The sequence below is a fragment of the Aedes aegypti genome, chromosome 2 (genome assembly GCF_002204515.2).
Source record: "Aedes aegypti strain LVP_AGWG chromosome 2, AaegL5.0 Primary Assembly, whole genome shotgun sequence".
NCBI lineage: Eukaryota > Metazoa > Arthropoda > Insecta > Diptera > Culicidae > Aedes > Aedes aegypti.
Window position 1 is genome coordinate 15,592,423 of NC_035108.1, and position 17,358 is coordinate 15,609,780.

Genomic DNA, 17,358 nt, shown 5'->3' on the forward strand with positions numbered 1-17,358 from the left:
AGTGAGAAAAGTTTTAGCAGTTTTGTTGGCATTTCATCAATTTTGAAGCAATTCGAACGATGTTTTCAACTAAGGTACCGCGGGGCAAGTGGGTAAATGGGGTAAGTGAAAACAATTGATATATTTTACTGAATATGTGAATTAATGTTTCAAACTCATGCGTAAACCTTCGAGGCAATTGAGAACATTACAATAGGTAAGAAATTTCTGAAATTTTTCAGCCATCATTGTATAATAGAGCGAAAAATTGTTAATCTGTCAACTGTTACTCCGTAACAAGTTGGCGGCGTACAATCTTATTTTAATATTTTCAGTGGAAAAAAGTTGCGGAAAATAATTTCCTGTACCACTTCTTAGTTGTCCTCTGTGACAGTTTCAAACTGTAATAAATAAAGTTTTAGAATTAATTCGACATAGACTTAAAAATAACCAACTTGAAACACCGTCAATTTTCTAATCAGGTGGGGCAAGTGAAAAGTTTATCATTAGAGATTGAATTTGTGTTTTCTCTTTAAGTAGCCATAAGTAAACATGGTTCGCAATTATCATAGAAAAACATAACGTGCTGATAATTCATGAAACATTGGAGTATAGTGTTAAAAGCTGTTAGAAATCATGGAACTTATCTAAAATATGTTGCCAAACATTACAATATTAATATGTCTACTTCGGGCAGCCAATTGAAAGGAAGACTTTGATTGAAAAGTTGCAATATTATAGAACACACGAAAATCTCGTGGAATGACTATGTAAAGCTAGTTCAAAACATAAAAATGGGGTATAGGTCTATCCACATAAAAAATATTCTAAATACGTTATTGAAGGATTCCATTTGATTTCTCCCGAAGAGTTATCCGACGTCATATCCGACTTTCTCGAAAACAAATAACGAGCGGTGGAAATTCTACAGAGCAGAAATGCAATTGCTGGCCTATAATGTAAGAACTAACATTGGAAATGTTGCAGTCATAATGTTGTCGAATCATTTCAACTAACATAACTGAACAGAAGAAAATTCAAGTGTAAAGAATAACATTTTCTTTGTTTACATGTTACTTATGTTATTGTTCATTGGGAAGCCTTAACAAATGTTAAAGCTAATAGAAATCGTGAATATAACTGTTTGTTTTTGAATTTATTGTTCAAAACGGTAAACTTTTCACTTGCCCCACTTTTGGGGCAAGTGGAAAGTAAGGAGACATTTTTCAAAAACTTTTTCTATATTTTTTTCTCCAATTTTTCATAAAAATCAATTTAAGCATGCTGCTTATATTTGGTGGGAGTCAAACTAAAAAATATACACGACCTCATTTGTTTCAATTTAAAGTCTCTAGAATTTGAAGAATCTCAACTATGCGAATTCCATTACCCACTTGCCCTACGGTACCTTATTTCGTGTATTAACAAACCAATACGTCGTTTGGCAGTATCAGTTCTGTGTCTAATTCAATGAAATCAGTATAAATTGCACTACCGCAACTATAGGAACACCAACAACTAATGGATCGCTTACCCTAGCTCATGAGTTGAAAAATAATACCCATTTATCATGGCATCAGACACAATCAGCAACTTGTATATAGGGTAGATGTACCAGTATACGTCACCCTTAGGGAAACTTTGTTTTTCTCATCAATAAAAAGACTTTCGAATACAGTCAACATGTTATCAATCCATGTTAAGTGGGAAAAGTATAACAACTGGTCATAAACTTTGTTTTAAGGCGAATACTGTAACACCTGCACTAGTATTTGCCATCGCATGTCTTTGATTTCGTTTCCTGAGATCGTCACCTACATTGATCTCTCATTAGATGTGGCGTGAGAAGATGGGACCTAAAATTTTAGGGATTTATTTTTTCCTGAAGAAGTCTTAAATTTTTAATAATATTGGTAAAGTGTTTTATTAATCAGTTAAATGTGTATGCCTATGTGGATCGTAAAACGATATATGATATGATATAATACATGGCAAATATGGAGTGGCGAATAGTGGTACTATGGTGAATATCGGATCATCTACCCTACCAATACACAGTGAATTTGATGGAATAAAGGGAACTGTAAAGATTGTGAGGTGTATGTAATTTCATCCCACTACAGATGTTTAGTTTATACCGTGGAGTATCAAGTGGTGTTCAGAGACATGGTGCCATTCGTGATCTTGAAACAACATGTAGGAACTAGTGCTAACTGAAGTGGGTTACAATCAAGATGTGGTTTAGAGAGCAGTCGTTTTTTACCAGGGATGAATTCACACCCATGATGAATTAGATACGAAAACGTTTTTTACTCACAGTACAGGTTACACTAGATTACAGAATAAAAGTAATTATCATTAGATTGGTAAACGTTTATCGTAAGTACAAGTTTACTTTTAATTACTTGAAAAATAAATCTAACTTGATAAAGCTCAAATGACTGTAGTGGTGTACGCACAAGATCTATTTGCTTTGGAAATTTTCCTGATTTTCGAATCTCTTCGTGCTTGCCATATGATATACAAATACATAAGTGGGATCAATTCACAAAAAAACTCTTTGATAAGTGCGGAAATGCTCATAGAATCTAAGTTCAAAATCAGACTTTGTCTATGTCCCAACTGAGAGCTGCAGGCAGATTTCGAATGCAACCCTGGTGCCGGTGAAGTATTTTATGGACTGATTGAATGTCATCGTTATGATAGCAGCAGGGCCGGATTTACAAATGTGGGGGCCCTGGGACCATTGTCTTGTGGGGACCCTTTTCCTAGAAAAAAAGTAAACATTTTGATACATTAGAATTTAGATAGTTTTAAGGTTTTAGTAAGGTTTTCATTATCAGAAGTCAAGTTTTTATATTTTTTTCAGGTTTTGGGGTTTAATCGTCAACAATAAAAAATATTTGATGATTTCTTTCTTATTGATACCTCAATACAAATTATGATTGTTCTAGGTATTCCTGTTAAATATGAACTTGAATATTGAAATTGTTGAACATACAAATTTTTTAATAGTTCTGAGATGAAGAAAGTGATTTGGGACTAGTAGCAGATCTTTTTCTAAAAACTGTGTTTCTATTTCAATGCAAGTCTATAAAAAGTCTCTAATTTTAATAGTCTTTAAGATCTCCAGTTTAATGGAAATGGTATCTGAATCCCCTTAATTTTCTTATTCTGGCTACAGTAAAACCTGATGCAAAATTCTACATGCTACAGTAAAAAATAGAAGACTTTGATGTGGCTAATCATCAGGTTCATAAAGAACTATAAGAAATCTTTTAGTGATTTGTCCACAGATTTCATCTGGAATACTTTCATGGACGGAGACCGGGATATCTCTAGAAATTCTATTAGAGATTCCTTTACCAATTCTCTCAGAAAGTGATTTTTCAAAGGATACTTAGAGGATTTTCTCCGAAAATCCTTGAAGACTCTAAAGATATTACCTCCAGTAGTTTTTTCAGGGAAAACTATACTAGGAGTTCCTCCAGATATTTTTTCACTAATTCTTCAACCGAATTTTCCAGTTACTTCTCTAGGAGATGTTACAGATTTTTTTTAAGATGTTCTATACGTAAATCTAGGAGGATATATCAAGACAATCGGTGGAAAATCGATCGCCGGAAAGTTCTTTGGGATTTAGGAATTCCTTGGAAAATATCTAAGACTCTTTGGAGAAATTCCGGTTCTATCCGGGCCTCTAGGATATTCTTTTTATGGTTATCCTTAGAAAAATCCAGGATATATTCTTGAAATATCCGAAACAAAATGCTTGAAAGAATCCCTTAGGGAAATTCCTGGAGGAATTCCACGGGAAATAATCACTTCATAGTTTTCTGGAGAAATCTTCGGAAAATACCTAAATTTTAAGAAATTAATATTGGGTAATATGAGCAGTAATGCTGTCGTAATGTCACGCGGAATTACAAAAGGAAATAAATGTCCGCCCAGATTCTATGATGAAAAATCAAACGCTTGTTTTATGATTCCTATTAAATTACGTTTTGTTTTTGTGTTTTCTGTTTGGTCCATATTCGGTCTCTTTTGTTTCCTGTCTAGTCTCTTCTTGCTCTCTTTCTCCAAGCTAGAAGTCTCAAAAGTTCCTATATTCAAGTTAAGTTCCTTGAACACTACCAGTTATGCAATGCGATCGAAAGAGTCATTTTCCAAATGAGTATTTTAATAATTAGATTCTATTACTTGATCTGCAGATCTATAAATTGCATTCTAACCAACTGCGTTACAGTTGGAAAAAACTTTCGTTACAGTTGGAAAAGTCACGTTAGAAAATCGTTAGGAATTCAAGCAAAAAGATTGTACTCTACTTGTTTATCCAAATCTTTTTGTTTCTCATGAGGTAAACGAAATTCCATTCTGACTGTTCTAATATTTTGTTTCAGGAATTTCGTTTGAACTCGCAAATTTAGCATAAACTTCGCCCATTATCCTGAATTTCTTAAATTAACATTGAATCTTTCAAATCATATGATGTGATTCAAAAAAGTATGTACTATTGCATTGATTCTAACTATTCGTAAACATTTAACTCCAAATATGTTTGTCAAGATTTGTGGGGGCCCCTTAAATATGAGGGCCCGGATGCCATGGCCCCCCCATAAATGCGGCCCTGGATAGCAGCGTCTGTTTTATACCTGCCAATCAAAGTTGCTCTTGAAGATGAAAACGTCGTACTACTTCTGCTGCGTTCCTTCATATATATTTATTTCCTCATTTAATAATACATGTGAGTAAGGGAGTAGTACTGAAGATTTCGCTTTCGGAAATACATTGAAAAAAAAAACTTCAAGAAACGGGGAAACGTTTGTTGAAATTCCTAGAAAAACTCAAAAAATACCTTTTGTAGGGTTCTCCAAGGAATCTGGAGAATGCCTGCAAAAAAAAAAATTGCAGTTTTCGTTAACAGAAAACAAACATTGAATGTTACAGGAGTACATTTTCTACAAGATTAATCCGATTTTCTCGAATCGTGAATCGTTCAGTAAATATATCGCTGTTGCTCTTCACATTTTCCATCGACGCCAACACGCCACCGCTATATCATAAAACTCAAAACCAGTAGTGACGCACTCACGCCTACGACAAATCGTTTATTGCCCATCTCCTTAGACATAATCGTGAGTGAAGGGGTAACACGCCTTTTCACTGATGTGCAATGGATCATTGAAGGTAGTTTTTTTTTCAGTGCTCACCGCCTCTTAACAAAGGCAGTGGGATTTAACATTTTGACAGCATTGCTGTTCTGTCAAACACACAATGCTACGGTGGCGCTTTCTATGCTTTCCATAGCGGCCGTTTTGGTTATTTTAATGATCCATTTAAAAAAAATGTAGCATTCAACTTCCAACAAGGAATTTCAGAATTGAGCAGGTGAGGACATAGAAACATTCAACTGTCGGTTTTATGTATATCTGTCCCATGTTACCAACATGATGTTACAGTCAACTCTCCCTTACTCGATATTCGGTATCTCGATATTGAGTTAGAGAACCATAGTAGAAGTTGGTTTTCATGGCTACGTCGATGGTCCCTTGGATCACATTTGTACTGGTTTTATGTACTGCCCATAACCGCAAAACAGTCACATTCGACATTTTTGAAAAATTGGAGTTAATACCATGGAGAGTCATCAAATGACAAATACTTTCGATCAACTTAATCATCCATCAATCAATCAGTCAATCAATCAGTAAGTTTATCGAAAGTATTTGTCATTTGATGACTCTCCATGGTATTAACTCCAATTTGTCAAAAATGTCGAATGTGACTGTTTTGCAGTTATGGGCAGATTAGAACGTTATAACACGATACCTCTCTAACTCGATAGTCCCTTCAATACCGAGTTATAGAGAGTTTACTGTAGTATCAATTTGTTGAACGTTATACTTTTCGTTGTTCCTTCCCATGTTCGCGAGGTCGGCGTAGGCGCCAATCATAGGCGTAAACGGTCATCAGATCTAAGGGGAACACGCCCCCTTTCTCATTGGTGCTAGAAAGTTGGATTTGTATAACTTTCCAATGCAAGTTTCGATGCTATGCGATGTGTTCTAAAAGTTAAAAATTAGAGTCCGCAGAAGATGGTCGACATCAATATCAAATGATTTGATGATATCAAATCAGATATGAATTACCTATTTGTTGCTCAGCATTTCATAAGCGAGTTTCTCATTTCTCCAAACCTCTTGACAAGTAACAAATAAAATTAGGAAGTTTCTCAAAATTTTGACATAATATTGAATAATATATTTTTTGTAGTAATTGAAGACTGTACAAAGCTGCATATATGGGGAGATTCCCCTGTCCTAAGGTGTCCCATAAATTCATAATTAAAAAAATATTGGTTTAATGCGGTATCGTTACCCATTCATGATAGTATTGTCATTAATGTAACGAGCAAAAAGCATTTTGAAAATATAAATACGAATTTTGTCCGGTACTGGGTACCTTTTGAAATAAATCTGTAGTTCTTTAAGATTTTCTCAAGTTTATATAACTCTTACACACAAACATTTTCCTGTAACAAACATTTTTCGAATTATTATTGAAATTATTATTGGGAACGAAAACATGTTTTAAAACATTTTATAATACCGTTTTGATTCGAATCTCCGGCAGCTTCATATTCCGGAAACTCTACTTTGCATGGGACAGATTTCACTCGAAATGTTTTAAAATTTGCCGTTAAGAAGTTCCCAATTTGAAAGCCAATTTTGATAAACGTTTTATATAGCAATCCATCGAAATTTACAATGCTCAACTAGTTTTGACGTCTTTCTAACGGCTTAGTGCATTTGGTTAATGATTTGATTATTTTAGTTGTGGTTTTCAAGAGCTGTCTGGAATTCGAATAAAAGTGTCCAGAATATGAAGCAAAAATGTGGTTATGTCCGGAATAAAAATCATGAAGAGGCCGAGCATTTCTGTTTATTCAAGTGAATTCAAGATGAGGAATCCAAATCTTCACCCACCATTCAAAATGTAAGCATTTGTAAGGACTGATTACGCTAAGGTTTCATGCAAAACGATTACATTTATATGTGTTTCGATTAGCTGAACTTTGCTGAAGTCTTAAGTGTCCGTAATATGAATCAAAACGGTACTTAATAACTTGGCCTTGGCTTTCTAAACGTTCTTCGGCGAATTTCAACATCGAGAACATGAAGGACAACAATAGTTTGGCAATCATGAGACATTTTATAACTACATATTGCTTTTGCCAGGCAAATAATGATAATTTAACTTTTTTTTCAATATATCCCACTTACAATATGCATATCATAGTTTTTTTTTCTAAAACAAAATTCTAGCACTAAACCACAGAACAGATAGGAAAGATGACAACAAAAACAGCTGCCAAAATCAACACGAACACTAGCGCACCTGGTGGCGGCGGGCAAGCTTTTTACACTGTAAATTTACAGAATTAGACAAGAAAACTCGTCCAAATCTTTTTTTTAGATTTCTACTCCAAGGTTGTTGCAAAATAAGGTAGTCTTCAGAAAGAGTGAAATATTTTCATTGAATTTAAGGGTAACGAAAAATGGTTTTGCATTTGCTCCTTGTTTTAGTAATCAGATCGTACAATAGTTCATTTAAATGAATTTCAATATGAATGAGATAAATGTTTGCTGAATAGTCAAGTTTGGAGGTCAAAGTCTTTGCTTCTGGTGCTCCAATGACCTTGAACATTACCAGACATATCCAAATGATCATTTTGTAAGTAATAACGGCCAATGCGTAAATGTTGAATCAAAGACAATATAAAGACCTTCATGTCCCTTGCTGTGGCCCAAAATTCAATGACACATAAGGTAACAGAGCAGAATCTAGAATGCCGTGAAAAGTGTACTGCGATCTGTCAAATTTGGGTACCTTTTGTACTATCGAGGGACCAAATGCAGTACTAGAAGTGGTACACAATCTGAGCCCGAGTGTGACGGACCTGATACAAATCTTACATAGAAATCTTACATTCCCACCAATTTTTAAACATCTTTTTTTTTCTATTATAAGCAGCGGAAGAAGAGGGTAAAACATCTAGAGTAAATAACGATTACTTAGAAACATACATTTTTAGAATAAAAAATAAATGGTAGGTGGCTTGAACGCTTTTGGTGTTTGTAATGCAATAGTATTCAAGATGCTTTTTTTTAGATTCAGAAGATTTTGGACACAACAAAACTTTTGAACTTATTATATGGCTGTTAGAGTGGAAATGTTCTTTGTGCTTGCAAATGAGATGATAAGTTTAATATTATATTGTCGATGCAAAATTTTGAGTAAGATAAACAAGCCAGAAAAAGGTCCAACTTGAAACTAAACGATTAGGACATTTTTAATGGAACCTCGACCCAAAATTTAAAAAAAAAAATTATTACCAAAATTCATAAATTTATTGAGATTGTCATATAAGTTCTCCTAAAATGTGTAATTTCGCGGGATTTTCTAAATTCACGTTGAAGGCCAAATTTCGCGTACTTCGCCGGTTCCGCGAATTTACATTATCCTGACTTTTCTCATGTTGTATCTTGATCTGGTTTATGTTCATCCATGAAACTTCAGTTAATTCAAGCGAAGTTATTTTTTTCTGGAATATTGATAACATACAAACAATAATTATTCCGTTTATAATGAAAAAAAATCAAGAGGAGATGGTTTTATAGTTTGCGCGACCATTGTGTTATAATCACAGATCATATTTCAGCAAACACCTTGATGAGGCATTTGTCTCATTTATCTTTAGAATTGAAAATTGAGAAGTTTGCAAACAGCCAGAAATAGCATAAGAGTTTCTGTAAACAATCGTACCGGATTGATTCAAACTATAACCTATAACCAGGATAATATGTCATTGGGGATTTTAATCCTTAATGGAAGAAACATTCAAGTCTGATAAAGGCTAAACAATTTCAGTGTCACACAAAACGTTTTTGTAAGAAAAACACATCGTCATAAACATTAATATTTTTTTAATTCATAGGCATATTTTTTTAACAAGTTTTTAACTCATTAAATATTGTGACTAATTAAATGTTTTTGGAAATAAATGTTATGAAGTCAAGCATTTTATAAATATATTAACTTTAGGAGCATTTGATTACATTGGATTAGTTGGGTATCTACACCTCGTTTATTCGTCATCTCACGCTCAACATGTGCAGTTAAGGCACCTTATCGATCCGACGCGATTCCGCACTTCGACCCGCACTATTGAGGAAATTCGTGGGAATTCATAAATTGCCAAAGATAAGTATAAATTCCATCTAACAATGAAACAACAACTAACAATTTATTTAGTATTTTTTTCTGATTTTTTAGAACGCGATTCTGGTTGAACACCGGAACTTTGTAATCGTTTCTTCTCCTCAAACGTCTACCATTGTATTCTTGCTGGACAGCGTATCTGATGCGCTATACAACGTGCTATGTAACATAACACCAAAGACAAATTATAACACCGCGATAAATTAATCAACCTTGCACTCGTCTAAAAATTTACACATCAGACGGAGGTTTCTGCTTTATTTAAATCATAGCAGTCCTTTGATGGAAAGTAATAAACAAAACTCGATGCGTCATCAAACGTCAACATCCCATCGCAAAATCGCTAGTGTTTGGAGGTGAAGTTTTCTTCAAAAATGCGAAATCATCTCCTCCAACTTAGTTCTGATACACATACACATCTAATTCACTGTCAATACATTGGAATTGAACTTGATATGATACATAGCCACGTGTGTTGTAAAGTTTCCTGAAACGCGCATTTGCCCAAAGTTCTAAGTGGCGAATGGTTCAGGAAAGGAACAACCGCGTTCGATGAAACACCGCAATGTTATCTCCCAGAAAAATTAAGTAAAAAGCGAGCTAAACCGTGCTTGTTCGTTTCCTCTGGGGCACGCCGCGTGTCCTTTTGAGCAAATGCGTCAATAGAAAAACTTTATGTTTGACATCTATTTATTGCTTTAAACGTTAGACGAAAAAGGTGCACATGATTGAAATTTGCGTTATTTTTTCCGATACAAATTTACAGTACACCAAGGGGCGCGGAGGTTAGTAGTTAATGTTTAAAGTCGGAAAACTACAGCCGCACATAAAGAATATTACCAATCACCACACCATTTTGCTAATACATTCCCAAAGAAAGCCAAAATATCGTCAAAATCCAATAATTAGCAGAAAATGTTCATGTTTGCAATTTAAAGCGTGTCGAGCTTTTGTTGACAAATGTTTTGATTCAGGTGCACTGCAAGGCAGCATGGCTTACTATGCTGGCGAATCAACAGTGTTGACATAACGTCAAACAAATTATACGAGCGAGGCAGATCATTTTAGACGAAATTAACGTCAATATCCTGCACTGTAAATTCCAGTGAGGCAAACAATGTTTTATTCGCCTACTCTTCTCCACATTTTCCTGTACTCTAGATGAAAATTACTGTTTGTTCTAAGATGGCTATCTGTTCTGTGACTAAACCCTATTTAGGGATGGCTAGGTAAACACACCCCCCCCCCACCCTTATTTGCGCCAATGGTGCCAATGTGATCGAAGTGTATTTTTTATTGCATCTTTTTATTCTTTTCTGTCGTTAAGTGCCTACTGGGACAAAGTTTGCTTCTTAGATTTCAACTAGTAAGTGACACTGAAGAAGACTACAAGCCGTCGAAGGCCAAGTCGAAATACGCGTATCTTTTGACAGGACAAGCAATAAGGGCGGAATTAAAAGGTGCAATACTCAAATCTACTCTTTTCATTCTCCTCAAACATTTGTTTTCATACAAAATGCCCAAGTTTGAGGCTCTCTCTCTTATGATAGTCCGAATTGGCTAAAATTTGAAACTACAAATAACCTGAAGTTTTGTCTGTAGTGAGTTTATCAAATAATCCAGTCATTTTCCAGTGAGTTCGGAATGCTGTTCAAAGGTAAAAGAAAGTAAGCAAAGCATGTTTTTATTTCGATTCAAAAACGGTAAGCTGTAGTGGGTGTTGCGTTTGTTCGACAAAATTTGTCATTTTCAATAGTTAGGAAAATTAGCAAAACTCATCAACCACATACATTTTGCCGTTTTTTGAATAAAAATTGCAAAATCTCTCGATTACTTACTTTTGTCTTCACAACCCTCTGAAACTCTTTGAAAAATGATTGAAATGTAATGAATTCACTACACTACACAACTGCAGGTTATTTGTAGTTCATCATTCACACACACCATTTTGTAGATATTTTTCATTTTTATACTATTTTTATGGCATATGAGTAGTTTACAAACTGAAAAACGGATTACGGTGAAATTTCACCTTAATCTCAAAAGCTGAAGGTTTGGTGAAAAATCACCGAACAATGGGTGATCGATCAGGAAGCAGGCTTGCTATCACTAAGCCAGCTTTCACTGCTTGTTAGTGGTAAGCAAAAACTGAAACAAAAGGAACTCAAACATTTCAAAAGGGCACATCGACATTGGTAAACATTGGCTTTGCAAGACGCTGTTGAGCCTAATTTCACTCGATCACGCACACCAATACCACTATCAGGAAGAGCTAACATCAATCTTTCTGATAGTGGTGTTAGTTTGCGTGGGTGGGCTAAAAAGGGCTCAACAGCAACGTTTCTAAAAAACGGGTCAAGACCTCTTCGGTCCTTTTCAAATGTTTGTCCAGTCTTGCCTGCCAGAGCGGCTGTCGTCACATGATTTCACAGAAGTTCGGTGGAAATAATGCTGTTACCGAACATACTTTTACGATAGATTTACAATTGGCGCCCAACTTCTTTCTCGATAATTGAACAAAAATATACATTCCAATCATCGTTGTCCGACGCCTCCCACAATTCGCTCGTGAAATTAGAAGGATCTCCTACTGCTCATCGCATCTTACCCATCTCACACATCTTTCATTCCCGTTGGTAACTACCTACACGAGATTCAAGGAGTGCGCTCAACTGACCGTTAAAATCACAAGAATGACTCTGCGTGTGCGAATTTTCTTGCTCTTTTTGCAAGCAAACACGGCGACGTGCAATCAAAAGTTATGTAACTCAATAAATAAACATTCCTGATAATTCTCCCATTCTGTTTTGACTGACCGAAATTATATCATTTCCCATTTCTTTCTCGCCTTTCTTTGCAGATTTCGCTTGGGTGACGCTGGCGACCAATGATTCGTACTCGTTGGGCGCCCTTGTCGTGGCGCATTCGCTCAAACGCGTGCACACAGCTCACCAGCTAGCCGTGCTAATAACTCCCGGTGTGTCGGAGGCCATGAAGTGAGTAAATTTTCTTTTGGGTTCTGATTGCAAGTGTCAAGGCCGGTTTTCAGGGGGCAGATATTCGGGGGCAAGTCAGAGGAATGGAACTGTTAATGGCTGCCCGAGCAGCGAATGACAACTAATTATAAACTAGTTTTGATAATAAATCTTCGAACTGTTCAGTGGAATACCTATGAGTAAATAAAAAACCGAATTTCCGAAATTTAGTACTATACCATTGATTCCACCAGAGTTTGTATCCTTTAATAGATACGCGTATTTCGACCTCAATTATAAGGGCGTCTTGAGTGTCGTGTACCAGACTCGACTTTGTCTAGTACACGACACTGAAGACCAGTGGTCACCAAACTGCGGCCCGCGGGCCGCATGCGGCTCTCAGGAAGGTTTTGTGCGGCCCGCGGAGTGATTTTGAATATTGGAGTTGTGCGGCCCGCATCTTGTGATTTCAGAAGTTATCTTAGATAACTAGATATCATCCGCAATATCTGGCAAAGTTAGCCATTCGATAATTTTCCAGATTTTCTCTTCCTTATGGAATGGTTATCAAGAAACGAAGGAAAACAATTTCAATTTCTTATTCCTTTGTATCTTTGATAACCCAAAGTTTCTTCAAGTCTGATATCATCGTTCCTTTAAAACACCAAAGTTTTCAACGTTCTAGTAGCGCAGTTTTCAAAGTTCAAGTAAGAAAGCGATTTTTCCAAGTATTTCTATTTTTATTCTAAAATAACGCTGAAGTCATAGTTTTTATTCGGCTAAGATTTTTTTTTCTTCTATGGAGGTTAATTGTTGTCATTATTCTAATGTTACAATTAATGTATTAAAAATGTTTACATATGACGGGGTTGGTGGTCTGATGGCTACCGCTTCTGCTTCATATGCAGAAGGTCATGGGTTCAATCCCAGGCCCGTCCCTTTCCTCGTACTTTGTAGTTGTATATCTCTCACTTGCTTCTATCTTCCATTCTAAATATATCACACTCAAACTATTCGTTCATAGCAAACGCTAGAACCAGAGACGGACAAGAAACCGTTTCCCTAACGCTTCCTACTTCCACGCGCACGCCTTTCTTACGCCTGATACATAGGCAGTCTGCTAACCACAAAAGCAAACCTCTCTGCCATGCCTTTCCCCAATCCATACACTCCCGCATGAACTGGCGTGGATGCAGTGGAATATACGGTCTACGTGGGAGTCAGTTCAATGCATCATCAATTCCTCCCCCTTCCCCTCATTGGTCTGCATTCTGACGTGGCAGGTGCCATTGTTGCCTAAAAATAGAAGATCACCAGCACTTATACACTGAGGATGCCTGTTAGTCCCAAGCAGTCATTCGGTTGGTTCCTTGTGTAAGTGCAGCTGATCTGGCGATACTGGAGTGCATCCACGGGCGGCCAATCAAGCTCAAGCTCAAGCTCAAGCTCAATTAATGTATTAAAAATGTTTACAATATTGAAGATTTATCAAATCCATCCTCATCTTTAAAGAAATAATACACTCGCCTTATCTTTCAGTTTCGGAAATCCTATAATTTTTGACATTTATCCTTGCACGAAGGATGAACTCTTGAGAATCCAGGGACATCAGTGTTATTTGGAAAGATGATTGAAATCGCTAGTCACTGCCAGACATAACAAGCACGCAAATTCCAGAAATCACCTGCCGACCCCTAAAACAAGATGTGACACCTGGCTTCTTATTAGTTCTCTTCTTCTTTTGTATGATCCTTGTGTTGCCAGAAAACTGGTACACATCATTGAAAATTGAAAAGGAGAGAAAAAAAAGCTGAACACAGGTGCTGAAACTATCGTACAATAATCATTGATGGTAACGCTGTCTGGCGGACCAATCAGAGGCTGGTTCATTTTGGCACGAAATTTAAGTAAGTGTTATCGAGTCTCGTTTCATATCGACCCCAATCGTTCAAGTTAAGTAAGGTACCGCGGGGCAAGTGGGAACGAAAAAAACGATAGTTCAAACAAATTGTTCAATAAAATTTTCAAATGTCAATATTTTTCAAATCCAACAACACAATCACGTTTTGGCAACATATTTGCTGGTGTGTGCATGAAACTAATCGAATAATTTCGAAATTGTGAAAACCTTGGAAGAAAGTTTAAGAATGAGCCAATGGACGCAGTTACCTCGCTAAGCGGGGCAAGTGGGACACATCCAGTTTCATGCGTCAATCCACATCAGTAAGTCAACCATTAAAATAATAGGATTGATAAGTCATAGATTTTTAATTTTAAGTACATATTTGATGTACAAAAGGGATCAACCATAAAATACGTAACGTTTTAGGAAGAAACCCTTTATTTAATAGTATGTCACCTCACATTTAATATTAACGGAAAATTCCTCAATAAACGCGTAAAGAGCAATTAAACATGTTCAAAATATATCATTTATAAGTTGTTAATTAAAATGTAGCACATAAACAATCAATAATTGACGAAATTATAAATATGTTTTGTTATTATTTATATGCATGGAAGAAAACCACCTTATGGGATGGAATTGTTTTCCATCACTACTTAATTTGGTAGAAATAACAAAAAAAAACAAATAACATAGAAAAGTAATCGTTCACATGATGCATTTCGAATTTCAACTGTGTGTTTGTTCAATTTTGAAGTCGTATTTCAAAAATAAAAAATTAATGAAAAAACAAAGAATAATAATACTTTTCTTCTCCCTCTTATGCAATTACGTAATTTGAGGTTGATCTTTTTTGATAAAAATCATTTGTTTGAATGTTTTAGTGCTAATCTCTAGCAAAATGTATGAAACGTGTATGAAAAGTTTTGATTCTGGTTTTTGTTTTGATAGGTCCCACTTACCCCAAGTACAAATATATTTTGGCGTAAGATAGAACATCGAAAATTTCATATGAAATGAAAACAAAATACTGGTTTATCGTTAGCAGCTTGTAATAATACTAAAAATTATAGCTTACTGATAGAATTTCGATTTAAAACACATATATTTTTTGCGAGTCAATGCAAGCCGTGAAACGTGTCACAATTTGTCATGCAAGTTGAAAATGGCGCTGAACTGACAACTGTTACATGAAGCCATGGTAATAAAAATAACAATATGTTTAGTACTAAATACATTCCTTGTCATTGTATCTTCAACTTTCTAGAAGAATACCCCCATGAAAAACTTTTCCTAGTTGAGCTATGACGAAACGCCCCACTTACCCCGGATTCTCACTTGCCCCGGGGTACCTTAACAAATGTCGAAAAACTTGTTTGAATGAGTCGTGCCAATTGAATTTTTTTGGTCGAAAGTAATTCTATTCGAGTCGTTTTGGTCGAACTTATATGTTTACATCTAGTGGCCCGGGACGTGTTTTAAGAGCAAAAGGGTGGCCCGCGCAACCAGTTAGGCTGAGGACCACTGCTGAAGACGGCCTTACAGTTGAGGTCGAAATACGCGTAACTGGCAAAGGATACAAACTCTAGTGGAATTAAATGGTATACTACTAAATTAGCTTGATGTTGTATACATTTCAATTCAGCGTTTTTGAATGTTAGCAAGAAATTTTTGGAATTCTTTTTTCAATGGTTTTGGTTTCTGCTTTGTTTCAAGATGCTTCTTAAAAATGTTTTACTTTCCTCGCTTCTTCATGCTTAGTAGTCGAAATATTTTTGTTTAATCTTAACTGTCAGGAATAACATTTTTTTTAACTTTTAAGTTTTAAGAATTCTTTCAAAATATTTCAGCATTCAATTATATTGTATTGAAAATTTTCTTCAGTTACTGAACATATTACCATAGTTAATCAGGATATGTATTATTGAAAATAACCCTTTATGTATAAAAGACTCTAATGTGTCATTATTTACCAAATTGACTAAGAATTTAATAAATAAGGTAGAGATACATGTCTCCACATGTGTAGCTTTGTTATATGTTGTCTTAATCCTGTCTTTCCCATAGTAGCTCCAGAGCTCCATTGATTTCCGACGAACTTGAGAAAAACCAGATAATTATAAAACAAAAGTTACTAGAATGTGATTTCATACTCATCAGGTTAATACAAAACTAAACTAATTGTTTCCATGGTAAAACGATTGTTAACAAACAAATTACTATTGAAAAATAACTTTTTTTTAACGGATTTCAACTGAGTTGTGGTAAAGAAAGAGTTGAACTAATTTGTTTTAGAGAACCCTTCATTTTCATGAAGAAATATCCGAAAGGTTAGAAGTTGAGGCGAAATACCCTCAATAAATAAAAAAAACGGGAAAACTCTGGAAATTATACACACTTAGAACAAATTACAGACTTCGGTAATTCGTTTACCGAAATCTCAACAGCTGAGCGGTCGGTAATTGATTCGGTAAACGAAAAAAATACCGAATCGTCTGTAAACTAGAGTAGAAGTGGCAGCTGTTAAATTTACTGACTAATCGGTAACATTTACCAGAAAAAGTGTGAACGTTTTACCGAAAAACTGTATTTTCATAATTAATATTACCAATAGATTTGTATTTTCCAATCTGGTGCCACATGCTCATTTAGAATGAAAAACGTAAAAGTAACATGGTTTCTATTTTATTTTTGTATCTCTCTTGATGTCACTGATTGAAAATTCACTTATTCTGCCTCTCAGGTTCCATTACCGTTCAATTAGTTGCTTATTGTTGGTGCTCCTCTAGCAATCCAGAACTAAAAACCGCCCATCTGCTTACCACCTGAAACATAATGTTTTGTTTATGTAACGAAGGAGACTGATTTTGTTTCTCTTATCTTACCTGACTACATGGCGGCTTGTATTTTGCACATTATTTTCTTCGTAAATGATGTACAATCGCCATCAGCACTCGAATTATTATGATACAGTCACATTTACCTCAAACACAAGAGCCCGCAAGAGTAATATGGCGGATTTGACGTTTCTTGCTGCCAGTTTACCGAACTCGGTAATCAACGAGTATATTCACCGAACATCAGTAAATAATTTCACCGACTTTGGTAATTTAGCTGATTTACAGACTCATCGGTAAAATATTTCACCGTGTTCGTTAAAAGTGTTAGAAATCACTGACGTGTCGTTTTTCAATTCACAGATGTCGGTAATCAGGC

At 35.5% G+C, this 17,358-nt stretch overlaps 1 protein-coding gene across 25 annotated transcripts in view; it reads left to right on the forward strand.

Moving 5' to 3' along the window:
* The window catches only part of LOC5565513 (glycogenin-1), a 159,209-nt gene that overhangs the window by 28,296 nt on the left and 113,555 nt on the right, over positions 1-17,358 (forward strand). For all 25 annotated transcript variants that reach the window (XM_021839989.1, XM_021839982.1, XM_021839991.1 and 22 more), the window contains exon 2: positions 12,122-12,257. In XM_021839989.1, the coding sequence (XP_021695681.1) occupies positions 12,253-12,257 (5 nt within the window). In that variant the 5' untranslated portion in view covers positions 12,122-12,252. The remainder of the gene's footprint in view (positions 1-12,121; positions 12,258-17,358) is intronic.